The sequence below is a fragment of the Microtus pennsylvanicus genome, chromosome 14 (genome assembly GCF_037038515.1).
Source record: "Microtus pennsylvanicus isolate mMicPen1 chromosome 14, mMicPen1.hap1, whole genome shotgun sequence".
Lineage (NCBI taxonomy): Eukaryota > Metazoa > Chordata > Mammalia > Rodentia > Cricetidae > Microtus > Microtus pennsylvanicus.
In genome coordinates this window covers 25,408,090-25,433,246 of record NC_134592.1, presented here as the reverse complement: position 1 = coordinate 25,433,246, position 25,157 = coordinate 25,408,090, and the positions used below count along the sequence as shown (strand labels likewise).

Below are 25,157 nucleotides of genomic sequence, written 5' to 3'. Positions count from 1 at the left end.
GATGACAGAGTTTAGGGACAGTCTCCCTGTGGAGGGAAGGGCAATACTCTTCTGAGCAGCTGGATGTCCTGAGGGAACTGTGCCTCGCTCGCTGCTGCAGTAGTGTGGTAAGATTATGTTTTGGGGAGAGCATCCTATTCTAAGTGTTAAGGCGGCGGGGAATCATTAGATTTCTGGGAGACCTTTGTGACATTTTTGCAAAACTCAGATGAAGTGTAGTTGAGACCTAAGCTATGGTGGTAAGAAGGGTCACTGTAGTGCTATTAATAAAAACCCAGAAACCAATATTGGCGTTCAACCCAAAGGTCAGAAAAGCAAAACAAAGAGCCAGACTCTGATTCTTACCTCTACCTCAGACAGATACGGCAATCCTGCCTCCAGGAATCTCAGAATGAGATCCATCTTATATTCCTCTCTAGTGCACCACTACTGCCTGGTCTGTAAGGCTGGTCAGTGGAGCTGTTTTACTCTCTGATCTTCAGGCAAGCTTTATTTATTGAAATACAAATGAAATATCACTACAGGTCACAAGTATATGGGCACATGGACAACTGGGCTGGTATCTGATGGCTGGAGGGAGCTCAGTTTTATTTCACTATAGATCTTGAGAACATGAATGTAGAACAAGGGCAAAGCAGACCCTATGAAAGAACTGTAGCTTCAAACCCCGGAAGCTGGTGTATAAAAGGCAGGAAAGATTCCCTTTGATACTGGTAGGAAGGAAGGGAAGATCCATTCCAGTCGTACTATTTCCAGTAGAGATGACTCGTGGGCTCACCTGGGAAGCGGAAAGGAGCTGCTGCCTTTGTTTTTGATAACATTCTAGTGTCTGTTGAGAACTTCAGACCTCGGCAAGACAGGGTCAGTGTAAAACACGGATGAGGAAAATAACGACAAACCCCACTCGACTCTGACGACTTGACCCCATGAGTGTGAACCAGGGTGGGCGGAACAACCTGCTTCAGGAGAGTCACTGCCAACCCTCAGTTTCAGCTCTGTTTAGCTGGAGGTGTCTGCAAGGCATGCAGGTGAAGGTGTCAAATGAGCAGCTACACAGACTACTTCAGCTCCAGGCTCAAGTTGTGTTGACCGCATCCTTTGCTTTGAGTTCAGATAAACTCAGAGTTGAAAAAGAGAATGAAGATTTATTGAGTTCCAGTAAATTCCAAACACACATCATGCCACAGAGGTTTCTCAGGTATATAACTCCTGCTCCAACACTGACTCTGTCCTTGCCTGCTGTTAGAGTTACTATATGTTATGGTGAAATATCATGACCAAAAGCACAGGAAGGATTTGGCTTATGCTTCCATATTACTGCTCATCATTGAAGATCGTCAGGACGGGAAGTCAAACAGGGAAGGAAACTGAAGACAGAAATCTAAGCAGATGCCATGGAGGGGTGCTGCTTACTGGCTTGCTCCTCATGTCTTGCTTTCTTACAGAACCCAGGATCACCAGGCCAGCGATGGCACCACCCACAATGCAAAACCAAGTTATAAAAACAAAACAAAAAGAATCACACATACACATCTCATAATATTTTCAGCACATTTACAGTGTTTGTGTGGGGCCACATTCACATGCTATGCCAGGCACACTCGCCCGGAAGAGAGCAAGACAGGGCAAAGGAGCTAAAAGATGCTATCTTCCTTCAACATGACGGACAGATGGATGAACCACAGGGTAGAGATACCTAACTTGCTCCAAGAGAAGCTAGAACTGAAAGATGGCCTAACCTTGAAGATAGAATGGCAGGGGGGAGGGTTGGGGGGCAGGGGGTAAGGGGATGGGGGTGGGGAGTGAGGGGCATTCAAAGGACAGGAGAGGCCACACTTCACAGCTGTGCTAAAGGCGCTTTCTCCTCCCTCTGCTCCTTCCCCAGCTGCAGAATTATTTATGCCAATTTCCCAAACATCTTGTGCTGGTGTTAATCACCTGGAGAGCATTCAGGGGCAAGTGCCAAAGTTCATTCTCGGTAACAGGCAAGGTTGGAGAACACAGAACCGTAAAATTTTAAATAGAAAACCAACCAAAATAACTAATATGACACCTTCTCCCACAAGAATCATAGTTCTATGGTGACAGCAAGGATAATAAATATGAGCTTTATATTTGTTTTAAAAAAAGAAAAAGAACAGGGGCTGGAGAGATGGCTCAGCAGTTAAGAGCACTGGCTGCTCTTCCAGAAGTCCTGAGTTCAATTCCCAACACCCACGTGGCAGCTCACAACTGTCTGTAACTCCAGTTTCAGAACATATGACTCTCATACCAATGAACATAAAACAGTAAATAATAATACTAATAAAATAAATTCTAAAAAAAGAACAGTAACAAGTTCTGGCAGTCTGGAACCTTGATGATAAAATCCCAGCTAAATCCAATTGTAATGGAAGAGTTGACAACAGCAGATTTCATTGGCTAAGCAGACACTACTAATTGTTTTTTCTTCTTGTTTTTCTGTAAATTTTTGAGATTATAATATGATTACATCATTTCCCCCCTTCCTTTCCTCCCTGCAGACCCTCACATATGCCCTTTCTTGCTCTTTCAAACTCGCGACCTCTATTTTTCATTCAGTATTGTTACACGCATATATGCACAGGTACATACCTCTGTATTTGTAAACACATTAACTGTAACTTGCTCAGTCTCTATACTGTTACTCGTGTGTATGTTTTAGGGCTGGCTGTTTGGTAGTAGATACCTAGTTGGTGTGTGCTTTCCTGGGGAAGACGACTTCTTCCACTCCCAGCTTTCCCTAGTTGCCTGTAGTTCTTTGTGTAGGGCTGGGGCCTATGGGCCTTCCCTTTACCAACATCAGCATGTCCATTGTTGGTGTCCTTGTTCAGCTCACATTTAGGAAGTCTTGATGGTGAGACTTTATGGGTGTACTTCCCGACATTCCTAGGAGATGCAAGCTTCCTGCTCCTCTCATTCGCAATCTCTCTGCCCCCTCTTCTGCAGTGATCCCTGAGCCTCGGGTTTAGGAATTGTTTTATAGATGTATATGTTGGGACTAAGCTTCACAACTCTGTACTTTAACTGGTTGTGGTCTTCTGTGCTGGTTTCCATTGGTTGCAAAGAGAGGATTCCCTAATGAGGAGTAAGGACTAGATTTATCTGTGGGTATAAGACAAGTATTTAGAATATAGTTATGGATATGCTGGTTTAGTAGAGTGACGTTGTGGGTTTTCCTCCAAGGTCCATGACTTCACTAGCCCTGTTAGTTGGCTAGATTTCCAGTAACAAGTATGGTTTCCCTCTTGTTAAGTCAGTCTTAAGTTCTATCAGAGAGCTATCGGTTACCACATAGGTATATGGACAGGGTTTCTTGTAGTCCAGGCTGGTTTGAACTCACTGTGTAGTCAAGGACTATGGCCTTGAACTCCTGATCCACCTGCCTCCAAATTCCAAGTGCTGATGTTACAGACATATGCCACCAAGCCAGGTTAATATTAATTTTTTTAAATTTAGTTTTGCCTTTTCTTTTTGAGACAATGCCTCGATATGTAGTCTTCGCTATCCTGAAACCTGTTTTGTAAACCAGACTGGCCTAGAACTCTTAGAGATCCACCTGCTTTTGCCTCCCTTGTGCTATGATTAAAGGCATATACCACCACACCCATCTTAATGTAAATATTTTAAGTATAAATATATGACTTGGATAGGGAATGCATAGTGACTATTTAAAGAAGAGAGATGGCAGGTTAAATATCCATTGATTTATTCAAGTTATTTTGCAATGCAAGAAAAATCATCAACAAGACATACAATCTCTACTCTGTATAGACATTATATCTGTATATACATTAATAAGACATGCAGTCTGTACTCTGTATAGACATCATCTCTGTGTGTGTGTATATATATATATACATACATCAATAGGACATATAGTCTCTGCTCTGTATAAGCATCATCTCTATATATATGTCTATACATCAACAAGACATATAGTCTTTACTCTTTGGGACTAGAGAAGAGATAATTGTTACTTAAAAGTCAAAACCATTCTACTTTAATAACTAACATTAATATTAACAACCCCTTGCCCCACCACATTTCCCTCCCACAGTGTGCAGAAGTAATGTTAGATTATTAATAAAATAATTGGCTTTTTAAAAATAGGAGTATATTTACAGTTTTCTAAAAGAACCTGTGCTGGGGAGAGTTCTCTTAGCCATGACTCACTATGTAACTATGGAACTCTTCAGTTCTGCATTTAATGGAGAGTATTTTCATAATATTGATCCTAATCCTACAAATGAGTACTTGAGTACTTTATGTGTCTCCAGACATAAGCTCCCAACCCCCAACCCCAGAAAGTGATAATAGTTTAGGTGTCATTGACCTTGTTGGATTTTTTTTTTCTGGAGATCTTTTAGTAGTTGTATGACGTCATTTTACAAAATAACGTTCCTGTCCTCTCTGATTCCAAGAGTTTATCAAAAAGAATAAAATATTTATGGAGTTATGCTGATTAAATGCAAGACTTCCATGCAATAAAAACAGCAGTTCTAGGCTGGTAAGATGGCTCGCTAGGTACAAAGCACTTGCCACAGAAGCACGAAGACCTGAGTTCCATCCCCAGGACCCACGTAAAGATGAAAGGAGAGAGAGCACTAACTCCACAAATCTACCCTCTGACTTCCACATGCACACCACGACATGTGTGTGCTGACACACACACAATATGCGTACACACAACAAAGATTGATGAAAACTTTTACAAAACGGGAGTTTCTTGTAACCTTGACTTGAACACTCAATGTCTGCTGTGGACCAGTGGGTGCAGGTAATGAACTCAGATTACCTGTCAGTCCATGTCATCTGGAAAGGAGCGTGTCATCTCCCCATCAATCTCAGGACTGTGTGGTTTTGGGGGGTGAGGGGTGGCAAAGACTAAAAGGCCCTGGCTGCTCACTGCCTGTCTGTGTCGTTTTGTCCCCGGAATCCCAGAGATGTGTCTTCCACCAGTGTCACCGCCCTTCCCTCCAAAGGCCTGGAGCACCTGAAGGAACTGATCGCCAAAGACACTTGGACTCTCAAGAAGCTCCCTCTGTCCTTGAGTCTCCTCCACCTCACGCGGGCTGACCTCTCTTACCCAAGCCACTGCTGTGCTTTTAAAAACCAGAAGAAAATCAGGGGGTAAGTAGTAAAGGCCTGGAAGGGGCAAGGAGAGGCCACGACAGGAGTTGGATTCATTTTAGATTTGGAAATGAATGGGATTTAAAACCGAGGAGGGAAAGAACTGCAAGCTTCCCCACGAGCAACAGGAAAGCCCTAGGCCTAATGGCTGTGGGAGCAAAGTGGTTGCAGATGAGAAATAAGGCCAACATTGTTGGACTGCGGTGGGGGAGGGGAGACAATAAGAAATGATGATGTCATGGAGAGAGGGCTCACCGCGCAGCTAATTTGTCCGGTGTGCAGGAACAGTGAAGCAGGTTCGGCTTGCATCCCAACCCTATCAGCTTCTAGCTGTATCATCTCGGTGTTCAGTGTACTCATTCCACTACCCCAAGTTTCTAAGGTTCGAGACCATCACTCGTCATCCATAGGGGTTTTGAGAAGATAAAGCAGTTTACTGGAAACATCTGGGATTGAATATCTAGAATGTCACAAGTAAAAGGTACTAGCTATGACGTGTATTATTTCAGTAGCTGGCTACTTGCAAGAGTGCCAAGGAGATACTCCACCACACTTCACACTTCCAGCTGTCCCTGACCTCTGACCTATTTCCTCTTTTGGCCTTGTGCCACCTGTTCTAACTCCACCTTCATGTGTCTATTTCCATTTCTTTTAGTTTCTACACAAGGATCTACTAGATGACTTTCTACACTCATAATTTTACCAGAAAAAAAAAATCGAGACATAATCACAGAGGCAGATGCAAAGAGGAAGGTTGAAGAGCTAGGTGAAGGGGACTATCACAGCCATAATAGCTGCACGGGGCACAGGGTGTTGATATCGGGTGCTGTACTAACACTACACGGCATGGAGTGGAAAGGGTCGGAGATGGAACGCGTGGTTAGAGGCGACCTCGCTGGTGATGTAGTAAAAATGTAAATCCTTCCAGTCCCAACAGATACATCTACAATATAACCCTTGCTCCTAAGGTCTAGAGATCACTGAGGAAGAAGCGATGGAAAGATTATAAGAGACAGAGGAACAGAGAGTCTACTGTGTTGTATCTCCTAGGAATGTCAGAAGCCACGCCCATGGAGATTCACCAATATAACTACCAAAGCAGGAGCTGAACAAGGACAACAATAGGCAGGCTGATGTTGGTACAGGGAGGGCCTGTAGGCCTCCACCCTACACAGAGAACAACAGGCAGCTAAGGAATGCTGAGAACGAGAGCTAGTCTTCCCAGGGAAGAGCACACCAATTTGCTCTCCAATAACAAACGGTCAGCTCTGAAATCATAAACATAAAAATAATACTAGACAGGCTGAAGAGGTTGTATTTATGTATTTAGGCATATACATACATAATAACAACTACAATTAATGAAAAAAGTCATGAAATTGAAAGAGAGGAAGGAGGAGTATCATGGAGGATTAGGAAGGAGAACACAGGAAGGGGAAATGATGTGATTATATTATAATCTCTAAAAAAATAAATTGAAAACGTAAATCATATCTATGAGTATACCCGTGTGCTGTGGCCATTTATTAATTTGTTAGCAAATATTTTGTGAGCATCTCCTGTGTACCTGGCATTATCCTAGCCACAGCAGGGGTATGAGGAAGCTTTTTGCATGAGTTTATAGTCTACTGGAGGAAGTCAACAAACAGAAGGAAATGTCAGTCAGGGCTGGGAAGGGATGAGACAATGGGGTGGGGTGGTTTATTTAATAGACCAGGAAAGGCTCCCATGAAAAAACGCGGCTATGTCTAAAATTGAATAACGAGTAAATGTGGCCATGAGCTTCAAGACAAAGGGAGTGTGGAGTTCTGGAGCTGGGATCAGGAATAGCATTTAACAGCACTCACAAACACATGTTCCCGGTCCTGCTGTAACAGCTCGGAAAAGCTACTCCTCTGTTCATTCAATGTTCTCACTCCACTCACAAATGAACGGGTTTCACAGACCTGCCCAACGTGGCACAGCTAGTAACCACAGGAGCCATATTCTAAGTGGGCTCCCGTGTCCATGATTTTCTATCATGATTCTTCTTCAAGTGGCTCAAGATGGTGAGAAATAAGATCAGTGTCCTTGGTCACAATAGCAGAGGTGAGGTCATATCAATGGACATAGCAGAGGGTGGGAAAGATGGCTCCAAGAGGCCTGAGTCCCATCCCCAGCACCCACATAATAGGAGAAGAGAATCAACAACCACAAGTTGTCTTTTTAGAGAAAAGAAAAGAAAAAATAATAACAAGTATCATAGAGGATTTACTATTGTTTGCTGAGAAAATACTAAGCTACACAGAAGTAGAATTTACCTGAAAAAGTACTGCCTCCAACACAACTCTAGAAAATAGCATGCTAACCAAACCTAGAGAGTATAAAATAAGGAAGTCAGAGTTATACTAGTACAGTAAATTAGAATTCAGACTCCCCCAGGACATGTTTCTTTAGAACTGACTCATAGAAAGCCCCTTTTCTCATCAGAGGAACGCAAAGAGAAAATGGCCTTGGCTGCCAGCTGTTCAGACAGCAAACCTTGTTTGTTTAACAGAGAGCTGCATCTGTGCTGCTCAGTGTAATCTAAAGATAACCAAAAACTGCTGCTTCGTTTTGGTTCTAGAAAACCCACCTAATGAGCCGGGTCGTGGTGGTGCACGCCTTTAATCCCAGCACTCGGGAGGCAGAGGCAAGTGGATCTCTGTGAGTTTGAGGCCAGCCTGGTCTACAAGAGCTAGTTCCAGGACAGACTCCAAAGCTACAGAGAAACCCTGTCTTGAAAAAAAAAAGAAAGAAAAGAAAAGAAAGAAGGAAGGAAGGAAGGAAGGAAGGAAGGAAGGAAGGAAAAGAAAACCCACCTAATTGCTCAGAAAATGTAGCTTGGGATGGGAGCTTTAAAAGCCAACTCAATGCATATGTAAGGTTACCATGTTAGAGCTCAAGATTTGGAGCTGTAGACAATTTCTGGTCATGGCTGGGATCCCATAGGCTTAACCAGAATCTGGATGCATGCTTTTATTGAAGTGTTCTCGTTGATCTTTGAAGTGCTTGGAGTGATTTTTGACTAGGAAGGTTTAATTCTGCCAGTGAAACTCTATGCCATGCTGTGGTGCATGCAACATAACAAAGTCAATGTTTTAAATGGCATAGCAGAGGAGGGCCCATCCAGATCACAAAGAATCAGTAGTACCATAACATCAAAAGAAGTAACTTGCATATCTTCCCAGAGTTTAAGGGGCTCCAAGGTGGACTTTAAGCAAGAGGTGACTCCTATCTGTTGCCTTACAGAATCCTGGAGTCCTTGATGTGTAACGAGAGTAGCATCCGGAATCTGCGCCAGAGAAAATCAGTGAATGTGCTGAGAGGTCCCCTCTACCAGGAGTATGAGGAAGATCTGAGTGACAACGGTGTTGGGTACAAACAAAACCCCAAGCTCCAGGAGAGCTCGGGCAACTCTCATTACTACGTATTCTTTGAAGAACAAGAGGATGAGATCCTTGGTTTCGGCCAAGAGCTCAAAAATCCTCAGGAAGAGACTCTGCTAGCCTTCGACAGCCACTATGATTACACTGTGTGTGGGGACAATGAAGACATGGTGTGCACTCCCAAGTCGGATGAGTTTAACCCCTGTGAAGACATCATGGGTTACAAGTTCCTGAGAATCGTGGTGTGGTTTGTCAGTCTGCTGGCTCTCCTGGGCAACATCTTTGTCCTGTTTATTCTCCTTACCAGCCACTACAAGCTGACCGTGCCTCGCTTTCTTATGTGTAACTTGGCCTTTGCGGACTTTTGCATGGGGGTATACCTGCTGCTCATTGCCTCTGTGGACCTGTACACACAGTCCGAGTACTACAACCACGCCATCGACTGGCAGACTGGCCCTGGGTGCAACACGGCTGGCTTCTTCACCGTTTTTGCCAGCGAACTATCCGTGTACACCCTAACAGTCATCACCCTGGAGCGATGGTATGCCATCACCTTCGCCATGCGCCTGGACAGGAAGATCCGCCTCCGGCATGCGTACACCATCATGGCGGGGGGCTGGGTTTCCTGCTTCCTCCTGGCCCTGCTCCCCTTGGTGGGAATAAGCAGCTACGCCAAGGTCAGCATCTGCCTGCCGATGGACACTGACACGCCTCTTGCTCTAGCCTACATTGCCCTGGTTCTGCTGCTCAATATTGTCGCCTTTGTCATCGTCTGTTCCTGCTACGTGAAGATCTACGTCACGGTCCGGAATCCCCAGTACAACCCTCGCGATAAAGACACCAAGATTGCCAAGAGGATGGCCGTGTTGATCTTCACCGACTTCATGTGCATGGCCCCCATCTCCTTCTACGCCCTGTCAGCACTGCTGAACAAGCCCCTTATCACCGTCACTAACTCCAAAATCTTGCTGGTTCTCTTCTACCCCCTCAACTCCTGTGCCAATCCATTCCTCTATGCCATTTTCACTAAGGCCTTCCAGAGGGATGTGTTCATCCTGCTCAGCAAGTTTGGCATCTGCAAACGCCGGGCCCAGTCATACCAGGGTCAGAGAGTGTGCCCAAACAACAGCACCGGGATTCCGATTCAAAAGGTTCCCCAGGACATGAGGCAGAGTCTCCCCCGCATGCAAGATGCCTACGAACTCCTTGAAAACGCCCGCCTAACTCCAAAAATACAGGGGCAAGTTGCAGAAGAGGACAGGCAAACGGCCCTGTAAAGTGGCGCTGCACCATTCGCCGTGGGACTTTAAAAGGCTGGCTTCTTGAATGCACATTCTAATCTAGGGCACGTGGATGCGTAGCTTCAGGCAGGTGGTGTTTCATAGGGACACAGTTCATCTCTAGTATTGTCTCCAAGAAGGGAGAGAAGCTAGCAGCATATCCAAGTCCCAGGTAACATGGAAATAGTCCATGCTCTCCAGGAGACATGTCCGTCTATGACCCTGGGCGACATGCTCCACGGATACCAACGGAACCCTTCCCCATCTGCCTTCTCTGCTTGTGGAGTGTTGTTTAATACTGAAGATCGCCAGTGTTCAGTTACTTAAGCAGCTTCATGTTGGCTCCCCTGATATAACCAAAGAAAGCTTTTGTCCCTTAAAGCTAAAATGCCACAATTGAGAGGTGGAGGCAGGGCGGATCCAATACAGAGTGAGTTCCCAGCCTGTCTAGCCTACATGATATCCCATCTTGAGACCCAAAGAACCCTGGAAAGCCAAACACGACTAGATGTTACATAATTGCTTCCACTAAACATGAAAAGGGGGAAGTTTAGCTGGGAGAGGTTTTTTATTCCTTAGACTCTGAAACAAGTGTCTCTTCACCAGCATCTACCTGCTGTGACCTGGCTGTCCTGCGTTGGCTGGAGAACCTGCTGAGATCCCATCTTTTATGGTTGAGCAATCTAAGAATTATCTTCTTGTAGAAGGTGAGAGCTCCGGAAGACATTTCTAAGCAATACGTGGGAATGAGGTCAGAGCACACTTAGTCACCTGTTAACACTGTGACTACATACCAGTTAACTGTTGGGCTTCGAGCAAGTCCCTGGAACTCCAAACTGAAATGGAGGCGCTTGTTGCCTCTTCCATTTTAAAAACTCTAGGTATATCTCGTCTTTAAAGATACATTTTCATGGATCTTTAAATGTATCTTTAAACCTGGTTTTTCTATCTTGTGGAGCTGCTGTCTACTTCTTTTTGGAACCATGCTATGACCCAAGAAGATTTGCCTTTATTTTATTTTATTTTGATCATCATGTCTGAACCAAAAATTCTTCTGAGTGACTATATGGAGAATGATCCTAACTATTCATCTAACTGTTATATCTAGACTGCTGTTAAGTCCAAAACAGACTGACGTGTATGCAATAGACTAATAATACAGCCTGGTGTGGTGGCACACGCCTTTAATCCCAGCACTTGGGAGGCAGAGGTAGGTGGATCTCTGAGTTCAAGGCTACCCTGGTCTACAAAGCAAATTCTAAGATAGCCAGAGCTACACAGAGAAAACCTGTCTCAAACAAACAAAACAACAAAATATAGACTAATAATAGAGTTATTATGTGACTGTGTAGACTCACTTCAAAGCATTTACCTCATCCTCACAGGTCGGCTTCTTAGCACTCAGCATCTCCTACCATACTAGCATTGTCAAGAGAGAAACCTTTTCATCTGACGCTGCCAGATTCCTTCTAAGCCTGTCAGCCACTGACATAAAACATTTATGGCCAATAGTGAGCTTGCTTCAAACGGCCAGGAGTTCGTGTCTACAGGAGTACCTTCTGGGTTTCCTGACTGGAGAGCTCCTTACTACACTGTTCTAGTGCCTCACCTCACCCTCCAAGCAGATCTGGCATTTGCTTCTCAGTGCTCATGACCCAAAGCATACAATAAAAACGTTTTGTCACGTTAAGTCTGTGAAGTAGGGTTTTGTGGGTCATCTCACTCGACCCTTCCATGACGGCCCTGGCGCATTGTGCTTTAGCACTGGCTTTCCCGACAGTTGACTCGTAACTACTGAAGTTAAGCAAATGTGTTACCCACGGCATGTGTTTCTCTCTTGTGATGTCTTGGTACCACATCTGGACAGACGATTGTGTTTCATCTTGAGTAGCTGATCTAGCGCTTTGAAAGTGAAGTCCTAGAGGAGTGACTCGAACAAGATTGTTACCAAAATTCACATGGGCAAAAGGCAATACATTTTCTTCCTGTACTAAGGTATATGGTATTTTTTTTAATTTGTTGATTTCTTTTGAGATTAACATTATACGTGTATGTTAAAATCAAAGAGGAGAAAACACTGTGCACAGCTGCTGAGAAATCCACATTGATTGATTAGCAACTCCAAGAATGTTAATTAGGATTCATTAGTAGGCATCTATGGATAAGAATAGAAAGATAGTAAAACAAATACAGATTGGAATTTCAGCATGGTGGAGAGGTGGGAATTTTGTAGGTTCAGAGACTCATTGCTTAACTTGGGCTTAGTTTTAGCCACTCTGGAACAGCCATTCTTTGTCCCACTCTGTATCTGAACTAACACCTTGTGGTAATAAATAAAAATGTCTTAGAAGCTGTTAACTTAGCAGAACACTGGATTCCACCAATCCAAGAGCTAAGAATGCAATCAGATGACCTCTGTGGTCTACAGAATGGCCCCTCCATCCCATTGCACCCCCCTCTCTGGTGGACCCACCAAGGGATTTTTAATTTACCTTGATTTATGGTTTTCTTTGTTCTGTAAAACTATTTTTAAAAAAAAAGACTTCATAAAACTTTTTTCATGTTGGAACACAGAATTTGCAGTAATCTAAATCTGTGTTCCCAAGCCATGGTCACTTAGAATGGCTCCAGAATAAACTATCTCTTAATCCCTATAAGATGAGAGCTAAGGTTCTTACTTCTTACATAGACAGGGGCTTGCTTACAGTTTCAGTGGGTTGTTCCATATCATCACGGCAGGGAACATGGCGGCAGAAAGGCAAGCATGATGCTGGAGAAGGAGCTAAGAGATATATCCTGATCTGCAGGCAAAGAAAGAGACTGGGCTTGGCATGGGTTTTTCAAACCTAAAAGACCGCCCCCCGTGACACATTTCCTCCAACAAGCCCACACCTCCTAAGCCTTCTAATCCTTTCAAACAGTTCCACTTCCTGGCGAGCACACGTTCAAATGTATGAGTGCATGGGCTTATTCAAACCACCACAACTATCATGTGATCCAGAAACCTGTCTGTGGGTAATAAACTCAGAATCCTTCTGTGAGCAGAACTAAGGGGCTGAAGGGGTGGCTCGGTGGTTAAGAGTGCATGCTGTTCTTGCAGAGGACTATGTCTGAATACCAGTACCTATGCCAGAGGCTCTCAAACGCCTGTAACTCCAGATTCAGAGGCTCGGATGCCCTCTCCTGCCCTCTGAGGGTACAGGCACCCACATAGTGCACCCATACATAGATACATGCATATGTAGTCATCAGTTCAAAATAAATCCTTTCTTAAAAAGATTTGCATTTTCATGTTCATTGCAGTACTGTTTACAATGATGAGACCACGCAGAAGCCCAGTTAAGAAACATACTTTGAAAAATCATATAGTCTTTAGACAAGAAGGATTTTGACAATAATCTAGCTGTAATGTATTCTTTCCTGAGATTCAATTTTCTAAAGACCCTAGATACTGCATCTACAGATCAACCCTAATGAGAATCACAAAACCCTCATTTTCTTATGATGCTTTTCAAGTTTTTCACCAAGAAGCACATTAAAGAAACAAAAGTTCACCTCTCTGCCCAACAATGCCTGAGGCAGGTTGGGAGAGGGGCCCTGAGGTCAGAAGGGCTGAGAGCTATTCCTGCCTGTCACCAGCTGCAACACTTGGAAGAGCAGGCCTTGCACCTTGCCTGGGCAGCACAGTAGAGCCAACCCCATTGGCAGAGGTGTGGGTGAGCCAGTCCTGATACCATGAGCATGGAAGAGCTGTCCCCATTACTCATCATCACTGTGATGTCACGGGTGAGAGAGATTCCCCCCACCTGCCCATCAATGCCTGAGAATAAAAGCTGGCCCTGAAGTCAAAGAGCGGTAGATCTAGCCCTGTCCCTCATCGCTGCAGCACGCAGTAGAGCTGGCCCTGAAGGTGTAGATGTAGAAACCAAGCCAGGGTTATGGGGTGCCCCACCCCAATATCCACCCTGCCTTGTGATCTGCCGGAGCAAGTAAAGGGACCGGTCCTATAGACCCAAAGTTGCAAGATCTCTACAACCCAGGGGCAACAGCAGGATAGCCAAGAGGAGCTCCAGTAAGGGCCCCGCATGGATAGTGTAGCAGAATCTGGGGTCGGGAAGAGTTGCAAGGGCAGACGCTGGATACGCAGGGACAGGAAATGAATGGGATCAAGATTCATGATGAGAAAAACACAATAAATAAGAAAGTAAAAACAAAAATCAACAAAAAGAAAGGAGATAAACTTTTGAGAAAAGCAAGACTGCTCTTCCTAGTTTTTGTAGGAAATTCAAATTTAAAATTTACAACGTTGTATCTCCTTTTCCTGACAGCAGGTGGAAAGGGCTTTAAAATGATACAGGTTATAATGAAAAACTCAAGGTAGACACTGACAAACAGTCCATAGGTCTATGCAAACACGGGACTCACACAATTACATTCTGTTTGCCGAGGTGCTTTTCTGCTTTCTCAAGAGTTCCCTAAGCACTCAGACAGAAGTAGCACTAGGGTAAGTATTAACAGCTCCAACAAATGTCAGAAAAGGGATACCCTGCCAATCAACGCCCTGATCCAGGGGAAAGAGGAGATGGCCGGCACCGTGCCTGTTTTCACTATCTCACAGCCAACTGTAGCGAACGAGAAAAACTGACCATGGCTGTGACACTCATAAGTCCTCTCAGACATGCACACTGCCACTTGGCTTCATTTTAATTAGTACAGGGGAGCCAGTAGTGGGAGAGATACTTGAAATCCAAGCAAGTCCTTCTGTTTCTTATTGTTTGTCCATCCGATCTAGAGAGCAACCATTCTCTTCCAATCACCGCCATCCTGTGCTACACTAATCTTCCCAGAGTACACACGTCTCAATTACCCCTGCCAACCTATTCCATTATGTCCCTGTCCACGTGTCTGTCCAAGTGGATATACTGGGTGGGACTCCTTGCCCCCAAACCACCACAATGGTTGATGCTGGATCTAGGAGAAATTGTAAAACTTTCCAAGAATCATTCTAGGTGGCAGAAAGTGTGTGTAGTGATCACATGATAAGAATGGTTCAGCATTGGAGACCTTAATTGCACATTGGTTAGTTCTAACTCTCAACCTGACACAGCCTAGAATCACCTAGAAAGAGTCTTGTGAGGAATTGTCTAGAACAGGTTAGGCTGTAGGCATGTCTGTAGGGAAATACCTTGGTAACTGATGCAGGAAGGCCCAGCCCACATTGGGTGGCACCATTGTCTAGGCAGGTGGGGTGGGCTGTTGGTGGTGGTGGTGGTGGTGGTAGTACCCTAAACAGTGTAGGTGAGGAGAAGCAAGCTGAGGGCAAGTGAGAATCTATGTATTCTCTCTCTGCTCTTGACAGTGGATGCAATGCTGTTAGTTCCTGCCTTGACTTCCCTGCAATAGTAAAAGAAGTATAAACCATATAAACCCTCTCCTCCCCAAGTTGCTTTTTTTGTTTTTTTGTTTTTTTTGGTTTTTCGAGACAGGGTTTCTCTGTAGCTTTGGTGCCTGTCCCGGAACTAGCTCTTGTAGCCCAGGCTGGCCTCGAACTCCCAGAGATCCGCCTGCCTCTGCCTCCCAAGTGCTGGGATTAAAGGCGTGCGCCACCACAGCCCAGCTCCCAAGTTGCTTTTATCAGTGTATTTGTGAAGGCAACTGAAGTCATCTAGAAAATACACGACAGAGAAAGTGTGGCAGTTGTTCCATAGCACCTGCCTTGGGTAGAGGCAAGTGGAGGGCAGGACTGGGAATTTCAGACATATGTGGTTAACTCTTACAGCAGTTGCCCGGTATTAGCCATTTCCAGAGAAAAATTCCTTAGCTTTTTAGTAAGTTAACAGCCCGGCTAGTGGTGGGAAGAAATGTCCAGAAACATGTAGCCCTTTTATTTCCAGAAGCAGCTCTCAGTTTCGTCCTTTATGAACTGAGGCAGGATAAGGAGATGGTGGGGGGGGGGCGGGGGGTTAGCACATAATTGAGAAGGGAGAGGAGCCCTCCGTCTAGAGTCTGGTTGACGCCTCTTGCCAGCTGAGAATCAACAATTTCAGCACATTTAAGGACATTGGCTTTTCTCTTTTCACAGCTACAAACCTGTAAGCTCCTAGAATTCTCACCAGAAACCCCATATATACTACAAGAAAGTGCTCTACACCCCATAGGCAATGAGAATCCTCACAGGTCTAACTTTATCTAGTGAGGTTATCTTTTCCTGTGAGAAGCCCTGTTTGGTCCCTGAGGTCAACATTTCTTCCTCTTACGCATGATTTCAGAATATCACATCTCCGATCACTTTGGACACCTGTCTAGTCTTTTGGAACTTGGTTTTACAAGCAAAGGTATCATACACCTGTTTATAACAGATCTCTCATCAATTAGAGATTCCATACCTTTCAATGTCTCATTCAGTTGTCCAAATACATGCCTATACCTGAGGAGCCAGAGGACAATATCAGATCTCAGGAACAAGTTACAGAGTGTTGTGAGCCACCATGTGGGTGTTGGGAATGGACCAAGGACTGCTGGAAAACAGCCAACACTCTTTACCACAGAGACACCTCTCTGGTCTCTCCACAGAAAGAGAGAGGGAGGGAGGGAGGGAGGGAGGGAGGGAGGGAGGGAGGGAGGAAGAGAGAGAGAGAGAGAGAAACCAGAAAAACAACAGGATCTCTCAGTAAATCAATTAGGGTAGACCGACTAGCCATCAGCCCCAGTGATCCCCCAGTTCTGGCACACCCATGCCCTGTTTTTTGTGTGGGTTAGGGAACTGGACTTGGGCTCTCCTGCTTGCATGGCAGGTACTTTATCCACTTATCCATCTTTACTGAACAACTGAGTGTTTCAGGAGACTACAGGAGACACACTCACCCAAGGGGGCCTAACCCACGACCTGTGTTACAAACCAACCCAGAGAGGTCAAGAAACAATCATTTTAGTCTCACATGGGGCCTTGCTGTAATTTCTTCTCTCTAGTCTGTGATCAACAGGCGGGAAATTAGCCATATCGCAGTGTGCTGGCTGAGAGAGTGACATCCAAAGGTGAGTGGTCTAGGAGACAAATCAGCTGTGCACAGGACCACAGGGAGAACTGCTCCTCTGTGCGTCTGTGCTGCTGTAGCGGGAAGAGTGTACTCTGTGCAGGCGAGGACTTGGTGTGTAGCATCCGTCTACTGTGAATAGCCCAGCAGGCACTTAATTCTTTGTCAAGAGCAAGTGGAGAAAGATGTATTTCCAAGCAGTTCCTAGAAGCCTGTGCCTCACCCTTCAGGTCAGAACTACTTGACTTTCTACCTTCTTCTCCTCCTTCTCTTCCACTGGTTGACAAGGATCCTTCAGTGTGACTTAGTTCTTGACCTCATTCATTGACCCGACAGGCTGCTAAGTGTCTTTACTAAGCACCTGGTGACGGAGGTGTATTTCACTAAGCCTCTTTCTGACTTCTCTGCTGTCTTAGTTAGGGTTTCTATTGCTGAAAAGACACCATGACCACGCCAATTCTTACAAAGAAAAACCATTCATTAAATGGGGTGGCCCGCTTACATTTCCGAGGTTCAGTCCATTAACATCATGGTGGGACATGACAGGGTACAGGCAGACATGGTGCTAGAGAAGGAGCTGAGAGTCCTACCGACATCTTGCAGGCAACAGGAAGTAGTCTAAGACACTGGGCAGTATCTTGAGCACATGAGACCTCAAAATCCACCTACACAGTGACCCACTTCTTCCAACAAGGCCACACCTCCTAATAACACCACTCCCTTTTGGAGGCCATTTTCTGCCAAACCATCACATCCGCAAAGGTCCTTTGCAGAATAGCCATTTGTATTTGGTAAAGAACAAAGGAGTTATCATTTAAGACCATGTTAGCCTTGTCCACATATGGAGTTTCATCTCTGGCCTCATTTGGATGTTGAGGTTGAGACTTTGGGGTCCTTTTAAGTAGAGCTCAGTTTTCCTACAACTGATCTGGCTGGAACACAGGTGATCATTTAGATGTGATCACACACACCCTATGTTTACCAATGTCCTGAGAAAGTACATACGTAACATGGGGGAGCCTCTCATGCTTGCTTTACCTGCACAACAAAGTAGAATTTCCTATTGATTGCTAAGAAAAGCTAGTGCAGATTGAACTTGGCCAAGAAGCATGACAAGGTGAGACACTGAACTTCAAAGCTGATGTTTCTGGTATAAAAACCTGCAGCTATCTATCTCTGAATTAAACAGGCAGCCTATGGCTATGCTACTCTGTGCTTGTGTATGAGTGCAGAGGCATGTGCATGTGTCATTCCTCAGGCTCCACCCACCTTTTATTTTTGAGACAAGGTCTCTCATCACCCTGGCTCCTGCCTAGTAGACTGGACTGGCTGGCCAGTGGGTCCCAGGACTCACCAGGCTCTCCCTCCTTAGTACATACTACCAGGACTGTCTTAACATGGGTTCTGGGCTCAAGCTAACCACTTTACCAACTGAGGCAGTTTCCTGTCCCTAATATGTTTTTCTATTGTCTATTTTCGAAGGCAAGGGGTTGGGCTGGATAAGAGAGTAAAGACTGTGTATTATGGTGAGTGGTGGTGAGAGGATGAGTCTAGTTCTTGGTAGCTCAGTTACAGAAGTTAAGAGTAGATGCCTCAGGAAAATAAGTCATCAAGTGTGGTCAAAAGTTAATGAGATCTGTTACCACTGAGGTAGATCCTAAGGTTCCAGTGCCACACTAGACACTGGGAATGAAACACAGCAGTAGATACAGTTTTTACAGAAGGCTAAACTATGTATTAAGAACCATCCGATAGGTTGCCAACTAAAGAGCCCAAGGACAGAGTGTCTGCTGGAAAGCTATACAGGTGCCCAGCTAGAGAAGGGTGCGCCCTTCCAGGGTTATGATGAAAGAGTTGAATCAAACAAAAGCTCTAGCCATTTCCTTCTTAGATGTAGATGACCCAGTCTTTGTTGTGATTGAATTTCGGGAGCTTAAAAGGTTTTCAGATTGAAGTCATAATGTTTCTCAACTCTAGGACTGAAGACTCAATAAACAGGCCTTTTAACCATCCCTCCTCCCCCAAGGAAATGGTACAAGGCAAAAATCTTTTCTCATAGTCTTTGGGAATTTAATGTAAGAGCAGCTGTAATTTTCAACTACAAAGGATACCCAACTATGTCAGATAATGGTCAAACAGTTTTCTATTTGTTTGTTTGATGGGTTTTGCCTGTGTATACGTTTGTGTACCACTTGTGTAACTAGTGCCCAAAAAGGCCAGAAGAGGGCATCAGATCCCCTCAAACTGTAGTTACAGACAACTGAGAATCACCATGTGGGTGCTAGGAAATTGAACCCTGGTCCTCTGAAAGAGCAATCAGAACTCTTGACCTCTGAGTCATCTCTCCAGGCCATGTTCAAACATTTCTGCTGTACCAGAATTATGATAGTATAGTTGGAAGATGTTAAGTGCTCACTGTCAACTAAACAAATTATGAGCACAAAGGGTGATATACCAAATTCAAATCAAACAAATATTATTGAGCATCTGCTATAGGCCATCGCAGTAGAGGGTCACTGTAGTCTCTTGGATCTGCCAGTGATTAAAGTCAACCCAAATACCTGTTCTTATGGGACTTGCATTTGGCACACAGCCTGTTAGATGAGAGTGGTGTAATAGAAAAAACAAAGTTTGATAAGGGGGTGAGATAGCAAGAGGGGTCAGGGCAGGCCTCATTAACCTTGCTATTTGGGCCGGTGTTTGAGGCAAGGGACTCATTCAGCTACAGGAAGAAAAACATTCTAGACAGCAATGAACAAACAGCTGCATTCTAGGTAGGAGTATGATCTGGGAATGGGAAGGCAGCAGCTAGGATGAAACCACAAGAAGGAGCTCTGTAAGAGACAAAAGCTAAGAGGCAATTGACAGCATCCTATACACCTCATTTAAGAGCCCTTTGCTGCCAGAGAACTGGAGAGTCATTCAGAGGCTTTGGGAGGAATGGCCTGAGCAACTGGAGTGTTGACAGAAAAACTCGGCTTGAACTGTTGAGAAGGCACTGGTTGAGATGATGATCTGGAAAGAGCAAATGTAGCCATGTCAGACACTGCGGGCTGCACACTTCTGCCACAGCTGTCTACCTCAGCTGTTATGGCACAAGACTAGCTGTGCAAAGTAAGAAAATGAGCAACTGGCTGGCTTCCCTTGGAATGATTTAAGAGTGCTAGCATGGTTTGTCTGCCAAAATAGTCTATCTATTTTCCCAATCATTTAAAAATATGAAGCTATGGGGCTAGGGAGATGGCTCAGTTGGTAAAGTAGCTGCTGCCTGTGCACTACAATCTGAGTTCTGATTCGCAGGACCCATGCAAAAAGCCAGGGGTGGTACTCTGCTTCTATAACCCTAGCATTGCTGGGGATTGGGGGAGTGATGAAAGATTCCTGAAGCTCATGGGCCAGGCAACCTAGCCTAAACAATGAGCTCCAGTTTTTAAACGCTGAAACGCTGTCTCAAAAACAACACAGAGAGAGCGAGAGAGAGTGAGAGAGCGAGAGAGAGAGAGCGAGAGAGAGAGAGCGAGAGAGCGAGAGAGAGCGAGAGCGAGAGCGAGAGAGAGAGAGAGAGAGAGCGAGAGAGAGCGAGAGCGAGAGCGAGAGAGAGAGAGAGAGAGAGAGAGAGAGAGAGAGAGAGAGAGAGAGAGAGAGAGAGAGAGAAACTGGTTCTGGAGAGATGGCTCCGTGATTAAGAGCACTTTCTTCTCTTGCAGAGGACCTGGGTTTGATTCCCAGCACCCACATGATAACTCATAACCCTCTAACTCCAGGTCCAGGGGACACATCCTCTTCTGGCCTTTATAGGCACTGCACACATGGTGCACAGACATTTGTGCAGACAAACCACCCATGCACATAAAAACTAAAAAAATTTAAAATGGTTTAAATTACCATCTTAATTTTAAATATGCTATCCAGTATTATTAAGTATATTCCTATGGCTGCAAAACCACCTCCAGGATTTTTTCCTTTTGCACGGCTGAAACTATATACCCATCAAGCATTCTTCACTTCCCAGCTCTCGGTATCGGCAATGTTACTATTTCTAAGACCTTCACTACCATAGGGGCCTCAGTCAAGTAGATTCACACACTACTTCTCTTGGATATTGCCCACAATTGTTTTTATAAAACTTGAGAAAACAATAGACACTATAAGTAGGATTAAAATTTGTCATTGATGTATTTAACATCGCTGAGTTGTTGTAATAAAAATGGTTAAGTTTTATGTGAGCTCATATATTTAAAAAAAAAATTTAAAGCCCTGAGTACTCTTGCAACAGGAAATTAGAAGCTACACTGCTGAAAAGCACCGATCCCACTTGAACCCAGGAGGTAACTAAAAAGCAAGAGAGGCTCAAGAGAACTCAGTTGGTAGCATGTCTGTCCAGCATGCACCAGGCTCTGGTTTGAGCCATAGCACCACATAAACCAGATGTGGCAATACACATTTGTAATCCCAGCATTTGAGAGGTGGAGGCAGGAGGATCAGAAGTTCAGGGTCATCCCTGGCTACGCAGTGAGTTTGAGGCCAGTTGAATGCTCATCTCAAAAAAAAAATGTTTTTGATTAAAAATTTTTAAAAAGGTACGCTGAAAGCTTGGCAGCTGTGCCTGCTGTTCTTCGAGTCGGATTCCTGCCACACTGCATTGCCGTAATCACTAAGGAGTGTCTAACAACCCTTTCCTTTCCCAGTCAAAGCTGACTGCACAAATGTAGGTCTGTCCTAAATCTGCAGACACCTCGGATTCCAGGAACAGAAATCCTACTGACTCTAAGCTGAGAACAATATCTGAGGTAAAGAGGAAAGACCCTGGGACAGGGGTATCAGCTCATTGGAACCAGATCGATCCCCTCTGGCAGAGACAGCACTAAGCTTCAAAACACCTGGTAGATTAGTGCCAAGACAATCAGCCAGACCACACCTTGACCAGACTGCCTACTCGTGCCCAACTGCGGCCCCTTGTCTCACTGAAATTGAAAGTTCTAGCCAAACAGAAAGTTCAAGGCATGCCATGACTAAGGGTTTCGTAATCACTGGATCCCTGCATCCATCTTCCCAATGCAGCCATGCACTGCTTCTTTACCGTTGTTTGTCTTTAACTGGTGTGCTGGGACAGGTGGCTGAAGCTAGCCTGGTGAGGCTGCGTTGTTTTTGTTTTGTTTTGCCCTACAGCTCCGTTACACTATGGCGACTAAGCCTGCCTGCTGGAACAGATAATTATTTCTTACGAAGAGGAATTTTTCATAGGCATGATGTAGGATAGATGGAACGTCTTAAGAAACATACTGACTTTAACCAGCATTTTAATCGTTTATATGTGCTTCCAATAATCTCTCCTCTCCTTGCCTGCTCCCAGGACAGAGCACGCCCCTAGCCCAGCACACCTCTGCTAAACATGCCAAATGAGGCAGGATTTCACAGGCAGCACGATCTACTGCTCTTACATATTTAGCTCCGAAGACTGGAGTGTTTAGCTCCATTTGTTAGGACAAGATCCAAGAGCTGGAAAACTTACAAACATTCATCTCTTACTGTTCTAGAGGCTGGGAAGCCCAATGGTCAAGATCCTGGTAACCTAACATCCTCCAAGAGACCATTCTCTGCTGCAATCTCACATGAGAGGTTAGCTGCCTCTCTGAGGCATCACATAACAACAGTGATCTACTATCCTCCTCAGTGGAGTGATCTCATGACCAATTTACGTTTTGGAGGCCCAACTTCAAATATGACTACCTTCGATATAGATATTTGAGAGAGACAAGACTTTCAGATTCAGATCATAGTAATGACCTAAAAACGTGCTATACACTGCTCTAGAAGTCAATACCACTTACTTAATTGCACTGGGAAATTCAAACATGAGCTGAGCGTAGCTAAATCTCCTTTAGGCAAACAAAAATAACTACCCGCCCCCACGTGCACATAAGCCCTCTTTTTCCTTTAATTAATTTTACTGTTGTGAGGTCAAATCCTTTGGCTGCACGCCTTGCTGACTCTCACACGAATGAGCAGCGGTCCCTCTGCCTTCATGCTCCCAGACTTATGACTTAAGATCACACACTTACAGGAACTGTTAGGGTTGAAGACTGGGCCCTGGCAGCCATACGCTGGGCTCAGCCACCTGTCCGCACCAAGCCAAGTGAAGAGAGCAGTATTCCTGAACGATGTAGCCAGCGTGGCCACACTGGGAAGAGTAACAAATCAAGCGATTCAGTGACATCCTCCCAAGCCCATATCTGGGATCCGGACTTGAATTAGAGAGAGAAGGTATGCACTCAGCAGTCAGGGCAAGCTGTGCTGTAGCCATCAACAGACTCATCGTTTTAGCTTTGTCTCCTCCAAGGTGGTAGGACACCTCTCTCCAGGAGACAAGCTCCCCTCTCTCCCCGTGGGCTGGCATCCAGACTCAGCCTTTCCCTTTTCCCAGCGTGAGACCCAGGGAAATGCTAATTCCTTTGGGGACTACTGTTTCAACAACTTGATAGCCAAAAGCAGAGACAAAAATGTCTCTTTAGAGATCTTCCCTCCTACCAAGATGATTGAAGAAAAAAAATCTACGCACCTCATAAAGAGAAGATCAGGCAGACAGAAGGAGAAATTATTTCCAAGTCCAGCTTGGTGAACTCAAATTAACTGTGCTTCCTTATAAGAGCACGGGACTACATCATTGATGTCTCAACCTCCAAATAACCGCCCAGCTCTTATATGCTCTCACCCCTGCACTAACACCGCCTTAGGGGTAGGATGATGTGCAGCTCAGTCTGGAGGTGTAGTGTCTGCCATCAAGGAAGGGTATCCTGACCCTTCCCGTTCCTACACGGATATAGCAATAGTCTCATTACCATTACCTTCTAACCCTGTCAGTGGGTACTCTTCTACTTATTCTGTTATTATGGCTGCCACCCAGTGTCTTCTCTAAGTCATCATGGAAATTCAGGTTCTTGGTAACAAGACACACAAAGCAAATAGTTACACTATACACTGGACGATGTTTTTATTCACTCCCTTGACTGTTGAGGGACACAGAGACAATGAAAATTGCAGAAAAGGCCCCGCAGCTACAGCCCACAGGTCTAGCCAAGATGGAAAGCAAACTGAGTCCAAGGGTGATCCCACCTGTACCGAGCCTGCCTGCCCTGCCCCCACTGCCCCCTCGCTATGGCATCTTTTCTACTGTTTCACAATTTCACACACACACACACACACACACTGAATGTACATTGATTGTATTCTCTCTCTTATCTCTTAACTTCCCCACCCCCAGTGAATCTTCTTGTCAAGTATCACATGGCTTAAAAAAAAAAAAATCCCAGTACGATACAGGCTATGTGACTTGGTCAGAGGGCACATTAAAACACAGGCTATTGCATTGTTCTTGGATACATCATTAGCATGGAAGTCAGTGGGCGCTTTGGCAGAGGAGAGATTACCTCACACTCATGGATTAGTGCTTGTCACCTCCATGCTTTCCCTTCACATGACCCACACGTATTTGGGAAATTCATTTTTAAAATAGTGTAGCTCCCAGGCTGACGAGATGACTCAACCATTATGAACAATGGCTGCTCTTGAAGAGGACCTGGGTTTGATTCCCAACACCCTCATGGCAGCGCCCAACCACCCATAACTCCAGTTTCAAGGGATCCAATGCCGTCTTCTGATCTCTGTGAGCTCATGGTGCATGTATATACATGGGGGGAAGGGGGGGACAACAATCATACACACAGCAAAAAAAAAAAAAAGTATAGTTCTCTATTAATTTCAACTTCGAAAAACAAATCTAAGCCGGGCGGTGGTGGCGCACGCCTTTAATCCCAGCATTTGGGAGGCAGAGGCAGGCGGATCTCTGTGAGTTCGAGACCAGCCTGGTCTACAAGAGCTAGTTCCAGGACAGGCTCCAAAACCACAGAGAAACCCTGTCTCGAAAAAACAAAAAAAAAAAAAAAGAAAGAAAGAGAAACAAATCTATTTCAGACATGTAATTCAGGCCATAAAGTCTTCCCACTCTGATGCCGAGCCTTTCCTTTCCCTCCTCTGCCTTGGGCTGCTCCTAGTAGCCGCAAAGGTCCGCCAATTTTCCCGCTGGGCTGCTTTGTGAACAAACATTTTGTCTCTCAATCACACGACAATTTTTATTTTGATGATTTACTTTTTTTATACTAATTTTAAATTATCCAAATAATTTCATCCTCAAAACCTTGCCACTGTTATTTCACAGATAGGAACTCATGTCACATGAATTAAGATCATAATGTAGGAGCTTGAATTAAACTGCAAAATACAAGAAA

The 25,157-nt window shown here is 44.8% G+C and overlaps 1 protein-coding gene across 2 annotated transcripts in view; it reads left to right on the top strand.

Annotated features, from left to right (window-relative positions):
* Positions 1–10,784, top strand: part of Tshr (thyroid stimulating hormone receptor) — a 115,007-nt gene extending 104,223 nt beyond the window's left edge. Inside the window, exons 9-10 of one of the 2 annotated variants that reach the window (XM_075948151.1) lie at positions 4,963–5,151; positions 8,422–10,784. In XM_075948151.1, the coding sequence (XP_075804266.1) occupies positions 4,963–5,151; positions 8,422–9,835 (1,603 nt within the window). In that variant the 3' untranslated portion in view covers positions 9,836–10,784. The remainder of the gene's footprint in view (positions 1–4,962; positions 5,152–8,421) is intronic. The other variant, XM_075948150.1, reaches the window with a different exon arrangement.
* The last annotated feature ends 14,373 nt before the right edge of the window (positions 10,785–25,157 follow it).